Source organism: Pelecanus crispus, chromosome 11 (assembly GCF_030463565.1).
Source record: "Pelecanus crispus isolate bPelCri1 chromosome 11, bPelCri1.pri, whole genome shotgun sequence".
Lineage (NCBI taxonomy): Eukaryota > Metazoa > Chordata > Aves > Pelecaniformes > Pelecanidae > Pelecanus > Pelecanus crispus.
In genome coordinates this window covers 18,747,489-18,765,236 of record NC_134653.1, presented here as the reverse complement: position 1 = coordinate 18,765,236, position 17,748 = coordinate 18,747,489, and the positions used below count along the sequence as shown (strand labels likewise).

At 45.8% G+C, this 17,748-nt stretch overlaps 1 protein-coding gene across 1 annotated transcript in view; it reads right to left on the bottom strand.

The window, feature by feature from the left end:
* Window positions 1-276: 276 nt before the first annotated feature.
* The window catches only part of LOC142594608 (syntaxin-binding protein 4-like), a 50,173-nt gene continuing 32,701 nt past the window's right edge, over window positions 277-17,748 (bottom strand). The window contains exons 8-22 of the mRNA XM_075719218.1: window positions 15,971-16,112; window positions 15,674-15,780; window positions 15,243-15,396; window positions 13,556-13,628; window positions 10,576-10,673; window positions 8,051-8,147; window positions 6,810-6,937; window positions 6,157-6,249; window positions 5,540-5,605; window positions 5,255-5,443; window positions 4,843-4,959; window positions 3,571-3,620; window positions 2,566-2,696; window positions 1,179-1,236; window positions 277-382 (exon numbers count right to left, since the gene is read on the bottom strand). Of these exons, the coding sequence (XP_075575333.1) occupies window positions 277-382; window positions 1,179-1,236; window positions 2,566-2,696; window positions 3,571-3,620; window positions 4,843-4,959; window positions 5,255-5,443; window positions 5,540-5,605; window positions 6,157-6,249; window positions 6,810-6,937; window positions 8,051-8,147; window positions 10,576-10,673; window positions 13,556-13,628; window positions 15,243-15,396; window positions 15,674-15,780; window positions 15,971-16,112 (1,609 nt within the window). The remainder of the gene's footprint in view (window positions 383-1,178; window positions 1,237-2,565; window positions 2,697-3,570; window positions 3,621-4,842; window positions 4,960-5,254; window positions 5,444-5,539; window positions 5,606-6,156; window positions 6,250-6,809; window positions 6,938-8,050; window positions 8,148-10,575; window positions 10,674-13,555; window positions 13,629-15,242; window positions 15,397-15,673; window positions 15,781-15,970; window positions 16,113-17,748) is intronic.

Sequence of the window (17,748 nt, the reverse complement as noted above, 5' to 3'; positions counted from 1 at the left end):
CAGGCCCTTGTAGCCTCTTGAGAATATTTTTCCTATAAAGCTGCAAAACCATGATCAAATAGCCTTGTATGATAACTCAGAGGTAGACGCGCAGGGGAGGTTGCTGAAAAAGTCTTGGGTAGTTAGGAAGAATTAGCCTCATGTTAGAAAGCTTTTTTCTCAGTCTGGTTTTCCTGGAAGCTGAAGCACCCATGGTGTGTCCATCCCATCTCCCAGCACAGCAGCAACTGTGTTGTGGACAGTCACAATTTGGAGCACGAGCAAGCCATGGGAGATTTATGTAGGCTTCTTAGGCAGTTCATTGGTTGGACTTGGTGGCTGCAGTTCATCACTCTTGCTCTGGCTTGGAGGAGGGGGCCATGTGGTCTTCTGATGAAGATGGCTGAAAATGAGAAGTATGTTTTATGTAGTTTGGGAGAAGAACACAGAGGATAACATGAAGACAACACTGGTTATTTAGGAAGGAAAAAAGGAGGCCACAGATCTTGCATGGCTAGTGGATTGTACTGGCCATCTGTTTTGTCTGAAAATGCTTTTCATAACCTTGAAATCATGGTTTGCAAGTGTCTACTTTGTACCTAACTAAAAAACTGTGCTGGCAGATACTCAGGTTGAGTTGAGGTGATCAGCTAAGACAGTGGTTGGTACATTTAGGTCTCAAAGTGCCCTTTCAGCAGGTATCTTTAGGACATGGCTCTGTTAAACATAAGCCATTTAAGAGGTTTTAGGGAAATTCTTAAGGTACTGAAGGTCCAAACAAAGCCATGTTGTCCTGCTTTCCTTGGCTGGGACTTCACAGCATCTTGATACCACAACATAAAAATTTAACACATTCAGTGATGCTTTTTCCTTTACTCAGAACTCAGTGGTCTATAAAAATGCCACCTATACAAGCCATAGAACCTTAAATTCCCATCTGGACTGAAGGAAAATGAACATTTTAGGAAGCAAAGAAAGATCCAGGAATTCACACGGTGCTTCACTGTGCAGGGCAGGAAGTCTCTTGCTGTCTAGGAAGGGATGTATTTCTCTGACATGGCCATCTGGAGACCTCTACTAGATTATCTGGTTAAAAGTTGTCAAGCAAAAATTTTGATTAAAAAAACCCAACAAAACAAACAGGAATTTTTAGTATGTGTATTGTCAAAATTACAGACCATGACAGTTTTGACACCTACTCCTTGTAATTCGGGTTTCCTTCAGCAGGCAGGCACTGGTCCCTGTCACATGGCAAAGCTGCAAAGGTAAGCACACAGCCAAGTATAAGTGAAGGGTTAGAAAACATGCCAAATGCAAGTAGTACTACTACGTTATGATAATGTACATTTAAATGATGCAGGAACTCTGAAAATGCTGACAGGCTCATATATCAGAGGTGCTCCTTAAAGGCTACAATTATTTTCCTTGTGTCTTGTGCTTTGAGACAAAGACAATGCTGGACCATGGCCATGTTTAGTTGTGAATACCATCAAAGAGTAAAGAATGGGCACCTATCTGGGGCTGTACGCTCACCCAGTCGTGAGGAAGAGATCATAAACTCTCCTTTTGCATGGAAAGAGACAAGCGGGGTCAAATAACTGCTAACATGGACTAAGCTCAGAGTCCCAGACTGGGAAAGTTAATTCAGACTCCCAAGGAGCTAGATGCCTTTTCTCTGATTTTCTCCCATCCACAGACATGTGAGTGGAAGGAAGTCTAAGCTGATTTGTATGCCAAGGAAACAAGGACATTACTATTCCCCTCTGCTCGGCACTGCTGTAGTCATACCTGGATGGCGTAACAAAGGTTTGGATCCCTGGTTCAAAGCTATTGAGAAACTGGATGGGGTCCAGCAAAGGGAGCCCTAGGGCTCATAACCTGCAAGGAGAGGCTGGGGAAGGCTGAGGGAGCTGGGCTTGTTTAGCCTGGCAAAGAGGAGGCTGAGAGGCAATCTCGCAGCACCCACTCCTACTTCAAGGGCAATTAGAAAGATGTCAAAGCCAAACCCTTCTTGGCAGTGGCAGACAATATAACTGGGGGCAGTGGCCACAGATTGCACCTGTGGGAGTTCAGACTAGTTGCTAGGAAAATCTTGTTCACAGAGCATAATGCAGCTCAGGAATAAATTATCCAGAGAGGCTGTGGATTTCCATCCTTGGAGGCTGAAAGCACAGCTGGCTAAACCCACTGGTGATCTCATCTAGTGTGATGGTCCTATCTGGAGCAGGTTTGACTCCTGATCTCCAGCAGTCCCTTTCAACCAGCATTTCTATGATTCTGTGAAACCATCCTCCTGCCTGTTAGGTTTTTTCCCCCTGGATAAATGCCTTTCCTCTGGCCCTGGGCAAAAGTCACACCCTTTGACTCCTTACACTGTGAGTCTACATTTCAGATTCAAAGATGAGTCACATGGATACACGGAGGGCAATTACATCTCGGTTAGCATGAGAGAATCAGATTACATGTATGGGAGGCTTAACTGGTATGGCAAAAAAATACATAAGATGGTGGAAACTGTAAATAACACTAACAGACATCCGTGAGACTTGTTTGGATTCAGGCTTCTCTAGTTAATTTATTGCTTACCATCCTTGTTGGAGAGGATTTGCGCTAACAGTTCTTTAGCTTCTGATAGCAAAAGGTCAACAACATCTGAAGATGGAAGAGATGTATCTGAGACTGCGTCTGTTGTATCCTCTTCTGTTTCACTGTTGACTCTTATAAATATGGAAAGTGCCATCAATACTTCTATCATAGAATGGTCATTGAAAATCCTGGCCAGCCTCTCATGAAGGATATTCTATGTAAATTCTGTGTATTCAGGGGGGATTGCATCTCGATCGCTCAGCATCACAGAAGACTCTTTTAGACATAGTTGCATCGTGGTGTTACAGACACATTTCAATGTATTTTTTTAGAATTTCTCAAAAACATTTTTCCTGCATTATATTAGAAGTAATCATCTTGGAAACTTAAAATTGGATTTCATCATTCTTAAGAACTGGCTTTTTTAAGGGGCTGGTCATTATCAATGAGACAGTGACCTTTCAACAAGTTAATCAATTAAAAACACACCAGCGTTCTGATAATAGAGTTGTGATACATTTTTTCCAAGTGATTGGAGATAGGTTCAGGTTGAACAGGAGTCCGTAAGCTTGAATGCTCTTTCTCCAACCATTCATGCAGTTGAGAATCATGCTAGCTCTTTGCTTACACTCTACCAGTTTCTGCAACTGCTGATAGAAAAGGACATGGTCCTAAAGCCAAAAACTGACATATGTTGGGAAAAGCAGGTGGGTCAAAACTCTGCTTCTTTGAAACAACCCGCTTAGGGTCTCTGCTAACAAGAGCAACTTAACCAGAGGAGTGTTTCACCTACTTATTCCCCCAAAAAGCCTGAATGGAGGCCAACCCCCCCAAGTACCAATCCACCAGCAGCCTCCAGATCATCTTCCTCCCATGGTTTCACTTCCAAAGTGGAAGTATTTTTAGAAACTCTGGGTAGGTTACACGTGAATCACCCTTCCCTAAGAAAGATCAGAAAAGGACATTTTGTGTTGCTGTTCACAATTCCCAGAAGCCATCTCCTACCTTTTCTCATCGGGTAAATGACTGGATGTGCTCAGGACCTTGTGGACATTCTGCCATGCAACAAAAAAAGAGAAAAAAAAAGGTTTCAAACTTGTAGGAATGAATAATTCCTGAGAACAAACCCCATGGGTTTTTCCTGGTATTCAGATTTAATATGACAGTAATCAGCTTCTGCTTATTCACTGCCCTTGAAGCGAATATCTCAAGGCCTTTTTCAACTCAAGCAACATTCACAGCCTATGCAAATATACAGACACATCTAAATTATGCATTTTTAATACAAACACTAGAAATATATGAAATGCAACATAAAAATACTCTTCCAAAGAACAATTTTGCAGGCTGCATTTCAGTGAGCCTTGATCATTGCTACTAGCAATCCCTGCACGTGTAAGTTCTCATTACCATACACGGTTAGTGAATTCTCAAACATTACTGAGGGATGTATAAAAAAAGGAAGATATTGTGCTCCAGTGGTCAAAATCCTGTGATGTTTGACCCTGGGGCCAAGTCAAATCCATTTCCAAAGTCCAGCCCCAAACTGCATAGGCACCAGCACATAGTACTGCAGGTCTAGAGGCATTTTAATTCTTCCTTCTCTGAAGCAGCGGACACAGCATCTACGCTTCCTTTTGTTCCACTGTTTCCTATTGATTCCAAGAGCTCTTGGGATAGGCTACTAGTAGCTGTAGCAGATATACTGAATAGTAGTGATCCCATGCTGGCCAGTTTACTAATTACACAAGCTTGTATTCCCGATACAGGTAGTGAAGTGGAAGTAAGTCAATTAAAAGACTAAAGTAATTACGTGTGTGATTTTGCAGGAAATCGGGGGGGGGAGGGTGGTGGGTGTCGGGGGGAAAGCACTGGAAGAGCAAAACTGGTCTTCAAGTTTACATTTGCTGTGTAGAGAACCAACCATCCAGGTATACAAAGGGAAGGTTGAAACACATGATTTTGACCATCATGTCCGACAGAGTTCCTGGAGCAGCCTCAACCAAAGCATCACGGGGGACTGGTGAGCCGGGGACAGCAGAGCCACCAGGCAAAACCTGCACCACAGTGTTTACATAGCTCTTGGGTATATGAGTATATATGAGTTCATTCCCTAGTTTCTGCTAACCAACAGACAATGCCTTTTTAGGATGAGACAGAATTAAAAAAACCCCTCTCTTGCTTATGGAGCAGGAAGTTATTTGGACTTGCAAAACCATCCTTAAGGAAAGAGGCCCCAGTGATGCCACCAGCACTGGGGATGGTTCAGCACTTCACCTGTACAAACAGGAGCAGTTTCCTATTGCAGATCTCCAGGCGCTTCCGTGAGACTTCTGATTTTCGTAACTGGCCGTCAGCCAGGGACAACTGTCTTTTCAGTTCCAGGATGTCCTCCTGAGACAGGGCCAGAGGAAGAAGAGAAAGGTGATGATGACGCTCCAGCCTTGGCTTTTCGAAAGCAGTTTATGACATTTGCTACAAACACAAAACCACTGTCCTCTTGGAATGGACAGTGGACTTTATACAGATTATAATACAGACCAAGAGACTATGCTGGCCTTGTGGTCATACACAACAGATGATGTATGTGCTATGTTAATTTCCTCCTTTATAAATAGAAGGACGGGAACCCACAGAAGAAGGTTCAGGAGGGTTGTGGGTTTTTTGCCAGACTGAGGGGTTGCATTACCTCTATTTCAGAGACGTGTTTTGCTTTCTTCCCCGCCAACTGCATCTTCAGTTCTGCAATTTCAGCTTCCAGCAAGTGGATCACTTCCTCATAGTCCTGCTCTGCGCTGTGAGCCTGTCTCTGCACAACCTCTGCCATCTGCAGTTTGCTGTGCAGTGTCCGGTTCTCAGAGAGGAACCCCAGTGCTTTCTGGAAGCAGAGAGAAGTTCTGGTGAATTTACCATGTCCCCCTCAGCTGCCAACCACCAAAACCACCCCAAGGCCCCCAGCATTCTCTTCACTAACCTGGTTCAGTCTCTGAAGCTCATCTTCCATTGACTTCTTGCTGTTCTCCACCTCTTTCAGGAGAGACTATGGAAAATATTTTCACCAGATTAGAAACAACAAGCGACAGGACATTCTCTAGAAGATGGCCTGGTCTTGTAGCCCCTACACACCAGAATAATATTTTACAGAAGCAGTTGTGTGCACTCTCCCCCACCACAGTGCTTTTTAGGCTGCGACCTGCGTGCCTGCAGAAATCCACCTGGACACTGCCATGGTGCTAACAGCCATGCTGGCAATCTGCAGCTAGGTCAGGATGGGAGGACGGGCAGTGCTTCTGTTATTCATGGACTTGAATTACTTGTGAGACACGTTTTTGTATTTTTAAATATATTTACTCACTGCTAAAAAGTGACTGCATACTTTTAGTGCAAATAAGTTTTCATTTGAGGTTGAGAACGAGAAAGAGGTAATTAAGGAGAGCTGAGGGTGAGAGTCTCCTTTATAATGAGGAACACACAGAATGCAAGCTGGTGACTTCTTAAGAGGGACAGGCTACACCATTACCCCGCATACGACTACAGTGAACTACAGCAGAAGGCACCAGCCAAGAAATCTGCTCAGAGGAGAGGCTTCACCTTTAGCCTTCGGACTTCTTGCCGCAGATCCATCATTTCCAGTTGCAGCTGCTCCAGCTCCTCATTGCCATTACAGCTGAGAGAGTCAAAGGTCTGCAAGGCAGAGGGACAGACAGCATCATGCACCACTTATGCTTTACCAAAAGCATGGGGCTATATGGCAGGCATATTGTTTTCCATGCCCAGAATAATGATGAATCAAAATCACTTTGAAAAGGACTCAGCATTTTTATGCAACAGATCAAAAAGCACATTAAATAATTCAACTGCAAGATTTTTTTTCACCCCACAGGATTTCACTCTCTGATCCCTGACATAGCTGCAATAGCTGTGCTGCACTGAATTTTCATTTTGTGAACCAGCTGAAATTAGTTGGAATTGATTAATTGTGGCTAATCCTCTTTCTGCATCGCTGCCAGGCTGCTTCCTTCATATCATACCATAGATATTGTTATTTCCTTATTAAAAGTTAGAAGTTTGAGGCCTTTTATAGAATTTCCTGTAATTGAAATGATTAATGCATAGTTCTGCCTTCTCTTTATAACTCTAGAACAATGAAAAAATGGTAATTTAGCTTTTCCTGTCTCATAATTTCATGGATTTCACATAGAAGATCCATGGATTCAATGTAGAAGAGCATTGGACTGACTGACCGGAGAGTGAAAAGCCGATGTGTCCAGCAAATTGGCCACTTCATGCTGTGTGAAGAGCATGGAGTTGGAATCCAGACCAGCCTCGTCCAGCTCCTCCTGCATCAGATCCCTGAGTGCTTGGAGAAGATCTGTGAGAAAGAATCAGTTTTTACCAGGCTAAAAGAGAAAAGCACTGTGTGTTAGGAGAAAATGCCACTGATTTTGGGGACATACACTGGCTGCCAAGCAGAGCAGCTTTAGAGATACCAAACAGCCTCCTCTAACACTCCTGGGTTCTTCAGCAATCCCATCAAGCTTGAATAAGTCGTTGAGAATCTTTACCAAACTCTTGTTGAAAAAAATTAAACTTTTAAAAATCAAACCCCCCAGATATTTTTACAGGGGAGTTTTCACAATCATGGTTCTCAGAGTTTTAAAATTTTAAGCCAAAACAACCTTTCTCTGTCAGAAGTCACCCGCCTGCCTGCTGGCATTTCTCATGCTGCTGATTTAAACAAAAAACAATGCAATAACTTCAGCACTTAGAAAAGGTGTTAAATGGACAAGTCTGAAAATCCAGATTCATTTTGCTTTCAGACATGAAGGAAAGCATGGTGCGAGGGGCTGCGTGGGACAGGCAAAAGCCCCTCCAGTCTTCAGCCCCTGGGCTCCAGCAGGAAGCAGAGTCTTTCTGCAAGAGCAGCATCTTCACTGCCGGCACATTTGCTGAATACCCCTAATCATCCTTATTTCTATTGCCACAAACTACGAAGCCAGTCACTCTTAGGAGAGGCGCACGGTTCTGTATCCCATCGTTTGCTCTGCGCAAAAACATCCATCCAAGAGGCATTGTGCTTTGCAAGTCTGTTCTGTCTGGTGGCGACATTGCTGACGGCTTTGAATTTTTGTGAAAAAACTTCTGGGGAGCAGACCCTGCGGGTCAGATATGCTCTGGCAGGTCACAGAAAGCAGAGCAGGCTTTTATTTTCTGCATGTCCTCTGGCCAGCTCTTGCTAGGCAAGCTAGAGGTTTAAGGAAAGTGAGCCCTCTCACCGACTTCCTTGTATTTTCCTTTTACATATGCTTGTACCAAACACCTTCTTTTGTATTTGTGACTTTTCTTAGGTAGGTTTGAGGCTACATCAATACCCAGCCAGGTACCTTACCTGCCACCTTTCAACAGATGCCTCTCCCCTTTCTCTGCCTCCAGCAAAGCTACATAAAAATGAAAAAGCCCGTCACACGCAGAGCTGCCCCCTCACCTCCATAGGCCACTGTCCCCTGTGAGTCTGTGGTCAAACTTTGCCGTAACTGCCTTTTCTTCTCCTCGGTCACATCCAGACCAAGATACTGCAGAACCTTGAAGAGAAACAATAAGCCTTTAAAAAGAAAAAATACTGGAAAGGCAACTCTTTGAAGTAGGTGCTGGGAAGACACTTGTTGCTGGGTTTTCTCCTAGAAGTGGCTCTCCAGGCAGCATCTCCCAAAGGAGCAGGCTTGGGCTGGATTTCCAGTCTCTCCTTTCCTACACGCGTACAGAAATGCTTGTTCCTGAAGACAGGGACACGTTCACATCCCTCCAAGAACATTTTGTACAGATTTGCAGCTATGACAAACTGTCAGGAGCTTTATCAAAAGCTGGTGGAGCTGTGGCAAGGCTCAGCTGCCAAAAGCTCAGCCTCTCCTCTTTCTCTTACTGCCCAGGGATTGTGTTTGGGACCGAAAAGATAAAAATCTATTCACAGAGTATTTCCTGTGGCAACAGGAGACATTCATTTTCCTTCTCCACTGCGTGTTTTGCTCTCATTATGCCTGATGCCCTGTCTTCTACTGATATTTATCAATTCAACCCCAGGCCACCACACAGAAGCAGACAAACCTGTGCAAACCCCACTTCACTGCTGGCAGCAGCAAGTAAGAGCTTTTAAGCTTTTAAGTCAAGCTCAGCAGACTCTGGGAAAGAGCCCAAGTTAAATGCTCACCTGTCCCAGGCTGCACCCATGGCTCCTCCTCACACATATATAGCACCTCCTGCATGGTTGCCTGGAAAGGGACTGGAGATGAGTCCTTGCTCATGTTTCCATCACTGGCAAGCCCATGGGACCCATCCACTCTCACATGCTGCCTGCGAAGCCCATTTGAGTCCCTGCTCCTGCTCCTCTGCCCACCACCCCTGCACAAGGCAGTGCTGCAGGCTCCTGGGCTTTGGGGTGCCCTGATCCTCAGTCCGCAGATGGGCCACCCCAAAAACCGTCTCAGATTATGCTGGTCGACGTGCATGTCCTGAACCTGGCACTGCTGCAGCCGCCCGCTCATAACACTGGCTTTTAAAAGGGGAAGCCAAGCATCCCCACTCCTCCCACCAAAGAGGAGCTGCTTTTATACCCATGAGGAGCAGGGGTCGCTGCGAAAATGCAGTCCTAAATCACGCTTTAGGAGAATTACGCAGGCTTAGAAGAAAAGTTCCTGCTTGCGTGCTGCCCTTCCGGGAGGCGAGAACAGCAAAAGGGCGAGCGCTGCATCTGCCGTCGGGTGGCAGCAGATGCGCGTTGCATCGGGTTCTCCTTGGAGTCCCCCGGCCCTGCAGAAGGGGCTGCGTTCCCACGCTCCCCCCGGCTCCCCCAAATCCAGCAGTACCCGGGGGGGACATGCACCCCAAAACCAGCCCGGGAACATGGCCCCCCTAAGAGCACTCTGCTCTTCACCAGGGTCTCGGTGAGCAAATGGGCAGCTCTACTCCCTGCCCTTTGATGGTGCCTGTGGAATATGTTTTCCATAAAATGATGAAAGAAGCAGCGGTTCTGGCTGGATCATTGGTGAGATATCTCGTATTTCAGTCTTCCCTCGCCCACACCAGACTGCCTGAGGTCACCCCAGCAGTGACAGCAGCACCGGAAAGTTTGGAGGGCACCTGCCTGCACCTATAGCCCTTAGTCAAATGCATTACATCCAAGGGAGATGCAACTGCCAGGAGGAGACTTCTGGAGCTCCCTGGAGCATTGAGAAATAGTTGACATGAGCCAAGGTATGTTTAAATGCTCCCTTGGACACAATTGGGATGTTTCACTATGCCCTCTTCTCTCTTTTTACCTTTAGACTCTGGACACAACCTCCAGCAAACTTGACTGAAATGTTGAGACCCTTTTTTTTTCCTAGACTCTTGGTAATAAAATACAGTTTTGGTGGCCAACTCTTATGCCTCTATCTGAAAAATCAGATTAATTAATCGTAGCACGTAAGCAGTGTGATGCTAATAAGAAAAGCAATATTCTGAGCACCACGGCTGGCTCTGCACTCCACATTGCCTGTGCTATCACTATTCCCAACACAGCCCAGTTAAATTCCTGAAGAGGGAAGGGGAATTAGGCTGGAACAGGCTGTTCAGCAGAGGATGGTGTACCTGTAGATTAGAGCACTGATCAAGTGCTATAGCTTTATTCTGTGCAAACAGGCAGGCTAGTTCTTTTCGACTATTTCTATGCAGACTTGCGTTTTATAATTCCTCCAAAAAACAAGCAACATAGTGACCCCCATGCTAGTACCTGGCCCAGTCCTCACATGCCTGAGTGCAACCTTGGTGCAAGAATCAAAGCTGAAAGATCTCAATCAGTTCTTTCACAGAAAAGCAATATGAGGAGACCATTCATGTGAGCTTATTTTGCTTGCCAATAATGCAGCAGCTGGAAGCAAGCAGGTATCACGCCAGTGGACTATTTTCTGTATAGCACACCTTGGGAGAGGATTGAAAGGAGACCTCACTTTTGGGAAAGGGACCCATTCCACTTACCAGTTCCAGTTTCCCATCCTTGAGCCTGATATGGGGATCCAGTGCTACTTTTGGTTTGGTGCCTGAAGCTGCTTTATGATTAGATGCTGAAGCAGGTGCTAAAAAGCCAAAAATAAATGTTAATGGAAGACCACGTGGGTAGAGAAAAGAGGTGCCTGCAAAGCAAAATTCAGAACTCTTGTTGCATTAAACATATTGTGTGTGCAGCAGGCCAAAAATCAAAGACCAGGATTTACTAAATCCAGTCCTGGAAGGCTCAACTAGGCCACCAATGAAAAGATTGGATTCTGGGGCAAACCCTTACTGAAACTGGGCTTCCACATGGTTTAAAATGGGATGTTTCATTCAAGGACCTGGGACTGAAAAAAATAACACTTTGGAAATTTCCAGTCACAAGTTTTTGTGGAGTCTTGGGGTCTGTAGCTATGGTGGTCTTCAGGGGAAAAAAAAATCTGCCTGGATCTTGTCTTCTCTAATTGATTAAGTAAAACTGAAACCCAGCATTTTATAAAATGCAGCCTTGGCTTTCACAACACCCATGGAAAAGGGAATCAACGGATTAAAAGTGATGTGGAAAAACACTGCACAAGACTGCAAAAAGCCTTGAACACTTTTCTCTTAGTTGGTCAGGCAGGTTTTTTTGGGTAGAAGGAGCCACATGCATTGCAAGGCAGACACAGAGGAAGAAAGAGGCAGAAATGGCAGCTGCTTTGCTGGTGAAAAGCTTTCATGAGATCAGAAGAACCAGCTGCTGACAGCTGGCTTCTCATTACTGGCACTGCCTTCACAGCTGAAATGGTACAGAGTGCAAGCCCTGCTGCCATGCCCTGCCACTTGTGCTCCTCTATCCCTGGAGGGAACCCCACCTTTCTGTTACAATTAACTCTTGTCCATAAGAAACCATGACATTCCCTGGGAAAGGGGCTGCAGAAGGCGTTACTTGCTCAGGAGCTCCCTTGCCAGACTCCAGAAACATGCAGAACTGCTGTGCCTGCAACCCTGCTGCCTGCTGGCCCATCTACCTGCCCCTGCTCACCCTCAAACCATCAGCCCAGGTTGGTGACAAAATTCCTTCTTGTGCCAGAGGCACAGGATTTGCCCAGGGAGCAATTTCTTTCACCTGCCTGGGTTCTAATTAACATCACAGGAAGCCCCATCCTGCCAAGTAACACCACTTCTCCTGAACCTCTCGAGCACTTCTCACTGCACCCTCCTCTGTCGGGGCAGAGATTAGGCGCAAGAAGGCAGCGAGAAGCAGCAGAGGTGCTGCACAAGCATAATCCCCCTAATCCGGGTATTCATCTGCTCTTCTAGTGCCAGCAGCTGGGAAGCAGGAAGAGGTAATAAATGGGTTTGCTGGATTGGCCACCAACACTTTACTCTCCAAGTTCAAGGGCAGAGCTGTTACCCTTCAACACATGGCTAATCAGGATTAGCTCCACGTGGCTTTGCTGTCAGCTCTGGACACGGAGATATCCAGGACATCCCTCAGGCACCCACAGAGAGGCACTCACTAGCCCAGGCTCCAAGTCTGGCTGCTGCTCTTTCAAAGCCAGTTGTCTGTTTTCATGGATGACAACACTGACACAAAGCCTCCTCAGCATTTCACATTAAAAAACCACGTGTAATAAAATCCCCTAAGTCAGGAAGTGATTAGGTCATTGCTATTTGCTGAATTGCCTACATGACCCAGGGCTTTGCTCCTCATCACCAGGAGCTCTGGCTGTTGGTGGTGGCCACCTAAGAGCCTACCTGAAATCAAGGCTGCAGGATGCTTGGGGCAGGGAGAACAGACCAAGGACCGTCCCTGTCCCAGGTTCTTTACAGTGTAGAGCACAAAAGGTGAATGCTGAAGCCTGCTGAGCTTGCCCAAGGTGAGACAGGCATCCCTGGGAGCAGAACACTGACGCACACCCAGCCCTGCACCATCTGCTCCCTATCTCTCTCACTAATAGACTAAACTAGGTATAGACTAAACTAGGTATAGACTAAACACAATTTACCTTGCAATGCTTACTTTTAGCCTTCCAGGCGGAAATTACAACACAGCACAGGGATTCACAAGTGGGGCCAGTGCCTCGGCAGTGCATGGGGAAGGAAGGGCTGTTGGACTTGCGGCCGCGAGAATGATGAGCTGTGCTTGCTAAGGACTCACTAGGGAAAGCTCAGCTTTTCCTCTGGGCAGAAGTAACCTATATATTGTAGGGACATAGGGTATCTTGCTGGAGGTCATCTCTCTGGACACTGGATCATGGAGGTTATTAAGGTTTCCTGTGATTCCTAAGGGACCTATGACGCTGCAGGGTGATTTGAGTTCACCCCCTGTTGCTGCCATCCTATCGGGTGAACAGTAGGTCTCTCCCACAAAAGTTAAGAGCTCAGTACGGGACTCAGAGCATGGAGAGGAAAACATAGCGTGGCAAAGTAAGCCAAAAATGAAGCTTGGATGTAGAGAGAAATCTGACTTAATCACATTTATAAGCAATTTCCCAATTTGACCAACTGAGGGCAACCTTAATGCCTGTATAATACCCAGGGTTACCATGTACATTACAACTATCATTACTTAACTTTTTTTATACTGCATCTCTGAGGACCACCCATTCCCATCAGAAAGGAATGTTGCCTGCAGTGAGACCTGCTGCATGCAAATCAGACATGATCTTTGCACGTGGGCAAAGGCCCTGCTGCAAAGGAACCACAGGCTGAGAGTGGAAGAAGTTGGTGTCTCCTGTTTCCAGTCCTCTGCATGCCTTAGTAAAGAATTTTGCTACTATGGACACACGTGGACATGATTACTACCTGTTGAGTAGCTGCTACCTTCCCTCTCTCCTAGTGGGCTGAGACTCATTATCACACCATTAGATTCCACTACAGCAGTATAAACACTGATCAAAATTAATTTCATCACCCTCAGCACTGAGGAGCCAAGGCTGTGCTTGTCATCCACACAAAGAAAACAATGTAGCAGGATTCTTACCTGAGACGGTAAGCTCTGGTGGGCAAATGTCCGGTGACAAAGAAGGCACAGGAAAATGATTTTCACGTCTATTCTAGAAAAAGAAGACAAAATGGCACAGGCAATCGCTAAGCAGAATCTGTTGATATAAATAAAGAGCAGAAGATAGAGGAGTTTAAGAGAGAGCAACCCATCTGGCCCATAAAGAGCAAAGGCACCACGTACATCCCTTGTGCAGATGGGCCAAAAGAGACTCCAGGAGTTTCTCTAGGAGCACTTGGCACAGGCATGTGCCTGAGCCATCTCAAAATCTCTGGTCACACACAGAAAACTGAGTTTGTCATTACCGTAATTGACAGCTGGGCATGAATTTGACCTTGCATGTTTTCTCCATAGAGGTTCTCCCTAAAGCTCTACATCCAACACACCAGTGAGGTCCTGATTCTGACCGTGGCCAATTGTGTTATTTACCCAAAACACATAATTATCACAGTGTGCATGACAGGAAGCCAAGACCATCGCCTACCCTTTCTTAAGTGTCAGGTCATGGCTGAAAGCACAAGAAGGAAAAACAGAGTCACAGGGTGGATGTGCTGAGCACCACTGAGACAGTGCTTCCACAGCTGGGAACTTATATGCAGAGAGGGGCACAGGACTGGTGCTGAGGACATACGGGCAGGTAGCACAGGCATCTGAGCACACTTTCCCTAATGTGGAAGCCTAGACCTCATTAAAAGTCCCATCTTTTAGCAGCAAAGTGAATTTAGTTCCAGCTGGCAATGTGATTTTATATAGGTGCACAACATTACACAAGCACACCTGCTGGATGATGAAGAACTATACTACTCAGCTATATGTATATGGGCTAAGGCTGACTTTCATAAGCATTTCTCCAGCCTGGTACACCCAAAGGCAACATATATATGACATTCTTGCAAGTCCATGTCTCCACAGGGTCTGGAAAGAAAGACCTTTTGTGAATGATGCTTGTATGAAAGGAACATTCAGCCAGCCTTTTCTAAAGGAAGTTTCTGTGGAAGAGGGGAAAAGATACACCTGGCATTGCACCAGTCCGGGAGAGGAGTGACAAATGCACAGAATCCAGTCACAGACCTAAATTATTATAAGGGTTGTGTGGTTAAACCCTGTCTCAGCATGCACAGCTCGAGCACTTGTCTCTGTAAACACAACATGGAGCTAGGCTTCACAGGAAGAATGAACCTGGCTTATCATTAGACTAGTGAAGAACAGAAATGGGCTGCTTAGGAACGCTGCGGATTCCTCCTCATCAGAGGTCTTTGAGAACAAAGAGTTGTTCCTGCCTTTGGGTAGGAGACTAGATCAAACCGACTCCTGAGATCCCTTCCAGCTCTATGACTGGTATTGAATGAGATGCAGGTTGCTTGCTATCCACAGAAGGGTTTGATTTTTTTAAAACCTGAGACTTCTGAAACAGGTCTGAATGCAGGCCCTGGAGATGAAACTCCTCTCGTTACCTCCACAGATCCTTCACTGTCTCAAACCCAAGACAGAAGAAACAATATTTCAGATTTAAAATACCTGGCTGTAGAACAGGGCTACATACATCAGCATTACAGACTTTCCACTGTCCAGAAGGGCTACCATGGAGTCCCTAAAGAAGAGCTTTCTCATCAAAGAAACATCACAGGACCGATGTCTGTAGCCTTAGATAGGAACTTCAACCTACCTCTGGGGACCTCACATGGACCTTCATTCTGCAGGAACTCAGACCATTTCCCACAGCCTTTGGAGGTGGTGATGGGATGTTGTTATGAACTGACAGTCCAGGATGTAACCGTCCCCTTCCAGGAATAAAGGCCACTTCTGTGTTTCCCTCATGTCTTAAACAAACAACAAATATGGAACATTTTATTAACAGCACAACTTAAATTTGCAGAACTTCCATGCCCGTGGTTCTTTCTCTAGGATAATCTCACTTAAGCCTGCACCAGTGTAGCTGGATCTCCACCAGCTGTGTTGCTTGTTTGAACTTCAGTTCTGTTGCAGAACTCTGCTGGGCAGTGATAGGGGATATTCAAACATTGGTATGACATAAAAGGTTTTTGCCTAAGACTCAACAGCACTGTGATGATGACGGGAAATATGTTACATGCCTACCTGAATTTGGCTTTTGCAATTATTTTTCTGGCCTCTTCATGTGTGCTGCCCACCAAAGAATCTTTATTGATAGCAATTAGTTGGTCACCAGGTCGGAGCCGACCATCCTACACAAAGAAGGAGAAAGTCAGAGTATTGGGAAGGAATGTCCCTCTGCCCAAAGCCTTCTCCCACAGCACAAATCCTCATTAGTCTGTGCAATGCATTATTCACCTGTTCCTGGAAAAGCTGCTTCAGAACAGCTACAGCTTCTAGGAGAGGTCCCCATTGCAAAGTCACTGAGTCACACTGGCTTACCTTGTAACAGTCACCATCTGGCATAAGCTCTTGAACATAAATCATGGGGCCGTCAGGCCTGTTAGATCCACCACTGATTGTCAGCCCTAAGCCGGAGGATTTTGCTATAGAAATGCTCTGGATTCCTGATTCAATTGAGTAGCTGCAAGGGAGAGATGTTAGAAGGTCACTCAATGTGATCTGGTTTATTTTCCCATGTCACTGAACAAACTCTGCCTGGCTTTCTTTCCGTGCATGATCCTTCTAAATTCTCCCAACCTTTCTCTGCATCTTTTCTTCCACCCAACCTTGGAAAGAGGAGGTGAGAACTCCTGTTTCTTAGCAGACATTGTTGAGCATTATGAAGATGACTGGCTTGCAGAATCTCAAATGCTGGGGAATACTTGTTTGTATTTAGAAAATAAAGAGAGAAGAAACTAAAGGTTTAACCAGAATATATTTGGCACTCCTCATTTTTATAGCCAAAAGCATACAAAGGATCAATGTGGTTATTGTTCAAATCCAATTAAATCACCAGACAGCAATTTACAGATCGGTCAACTATTAAGCAGCCCAGCAAATGTCAAAGTGAAGCTCAGGATACACAGCTATGTCTTAACCAAGGTTTGGACTCAAAACCTTGTAAGATGCCCTAAGAAATGGGCCCTTGAGCACCTTTATAGCAACACCCACCACACTGTGATTTACTTCTGTGGCAGTGGTACAGATGACTCACCCAGTCAAGGATGTACTGTGAATGGAGCAGTGACAAGGTTGGACCCTACCCTCAAAGAGCTGCCTGCTAGACAGGACCCAACAGGCCACCAAGACCGGGACACAGCAGGCAGCTCCATGCAGGGAATGAGGTTTAGCAATTGCAGTAAGAGTTTGTGGGAACAGAGATTTCACTGACCACCCACAGGCGGGTGGGAACGACTGGGCAGCATCGCAACAGGAAGATTTTGTGGAAGGATTCAGTGGGATCTAAGGGTCAGTAAGCCCTTTCCTCATAATGGGTTGGGTGCAACTGGCATTTCTCCTTTTCAGTTTATTTCCACAGCAGCCACTCACCAAACGGTCTGCAGTTTGGTCCTCCTTGTGTTATCTGATAACTTAAGATGCAACGATAGCTGTGCATCCCGTGCCTCCAGCACTCCAGTGACACCGGCACATAACCACCCCGTGCTCCTCAGCAGTGTCATCCCCATTGGTCAGACACCCCAGTGACAGAGCAGCATGCTGCCAGCACTCCCCAGCTGCCAGCTGGCTATATGGGGGAAAGGGACTGCATTCGTGCAGCATGTGTCTTACTCTTATAGAAAAATATTGCTCTAAGAAATATTTTAGGAAAATGATGTCACAAAATGTAACATTAAACCCTCCATTCAAATCAAAATATCAGACACTGTCTGTGGTGAGACTGAATCATATCTGGGTCCCGTTGCTCAATGGGGTGGCAGGACCTCAGATGACACTGCAATGAGAGGTCACATCCTGGGGACAACCTGTGGTGAGCAGAAGGGATGGAAGCCACATGCATGAAAAGACCCATGGCTCAAATTACAGGTCTGCAGCTGACCACCAATGCTCAGTTGCAATCAATGGTCTGTGATTTCAAACAGCTCGTGCTGCTCCCAGGAGAAGACCACTGGGGCCTGGCACTGGCATGGAGACAAGCAGAACATGGCACAGTGTGGCAGCACTGAGCAAGGAGGCCACCAAGTCAGGACCCCTCTAGCTTATATTGCAGCCTGGCGTGGGTTAACAGCAGAGCAAGGTTGTCTAGTTTGTTAAAACCA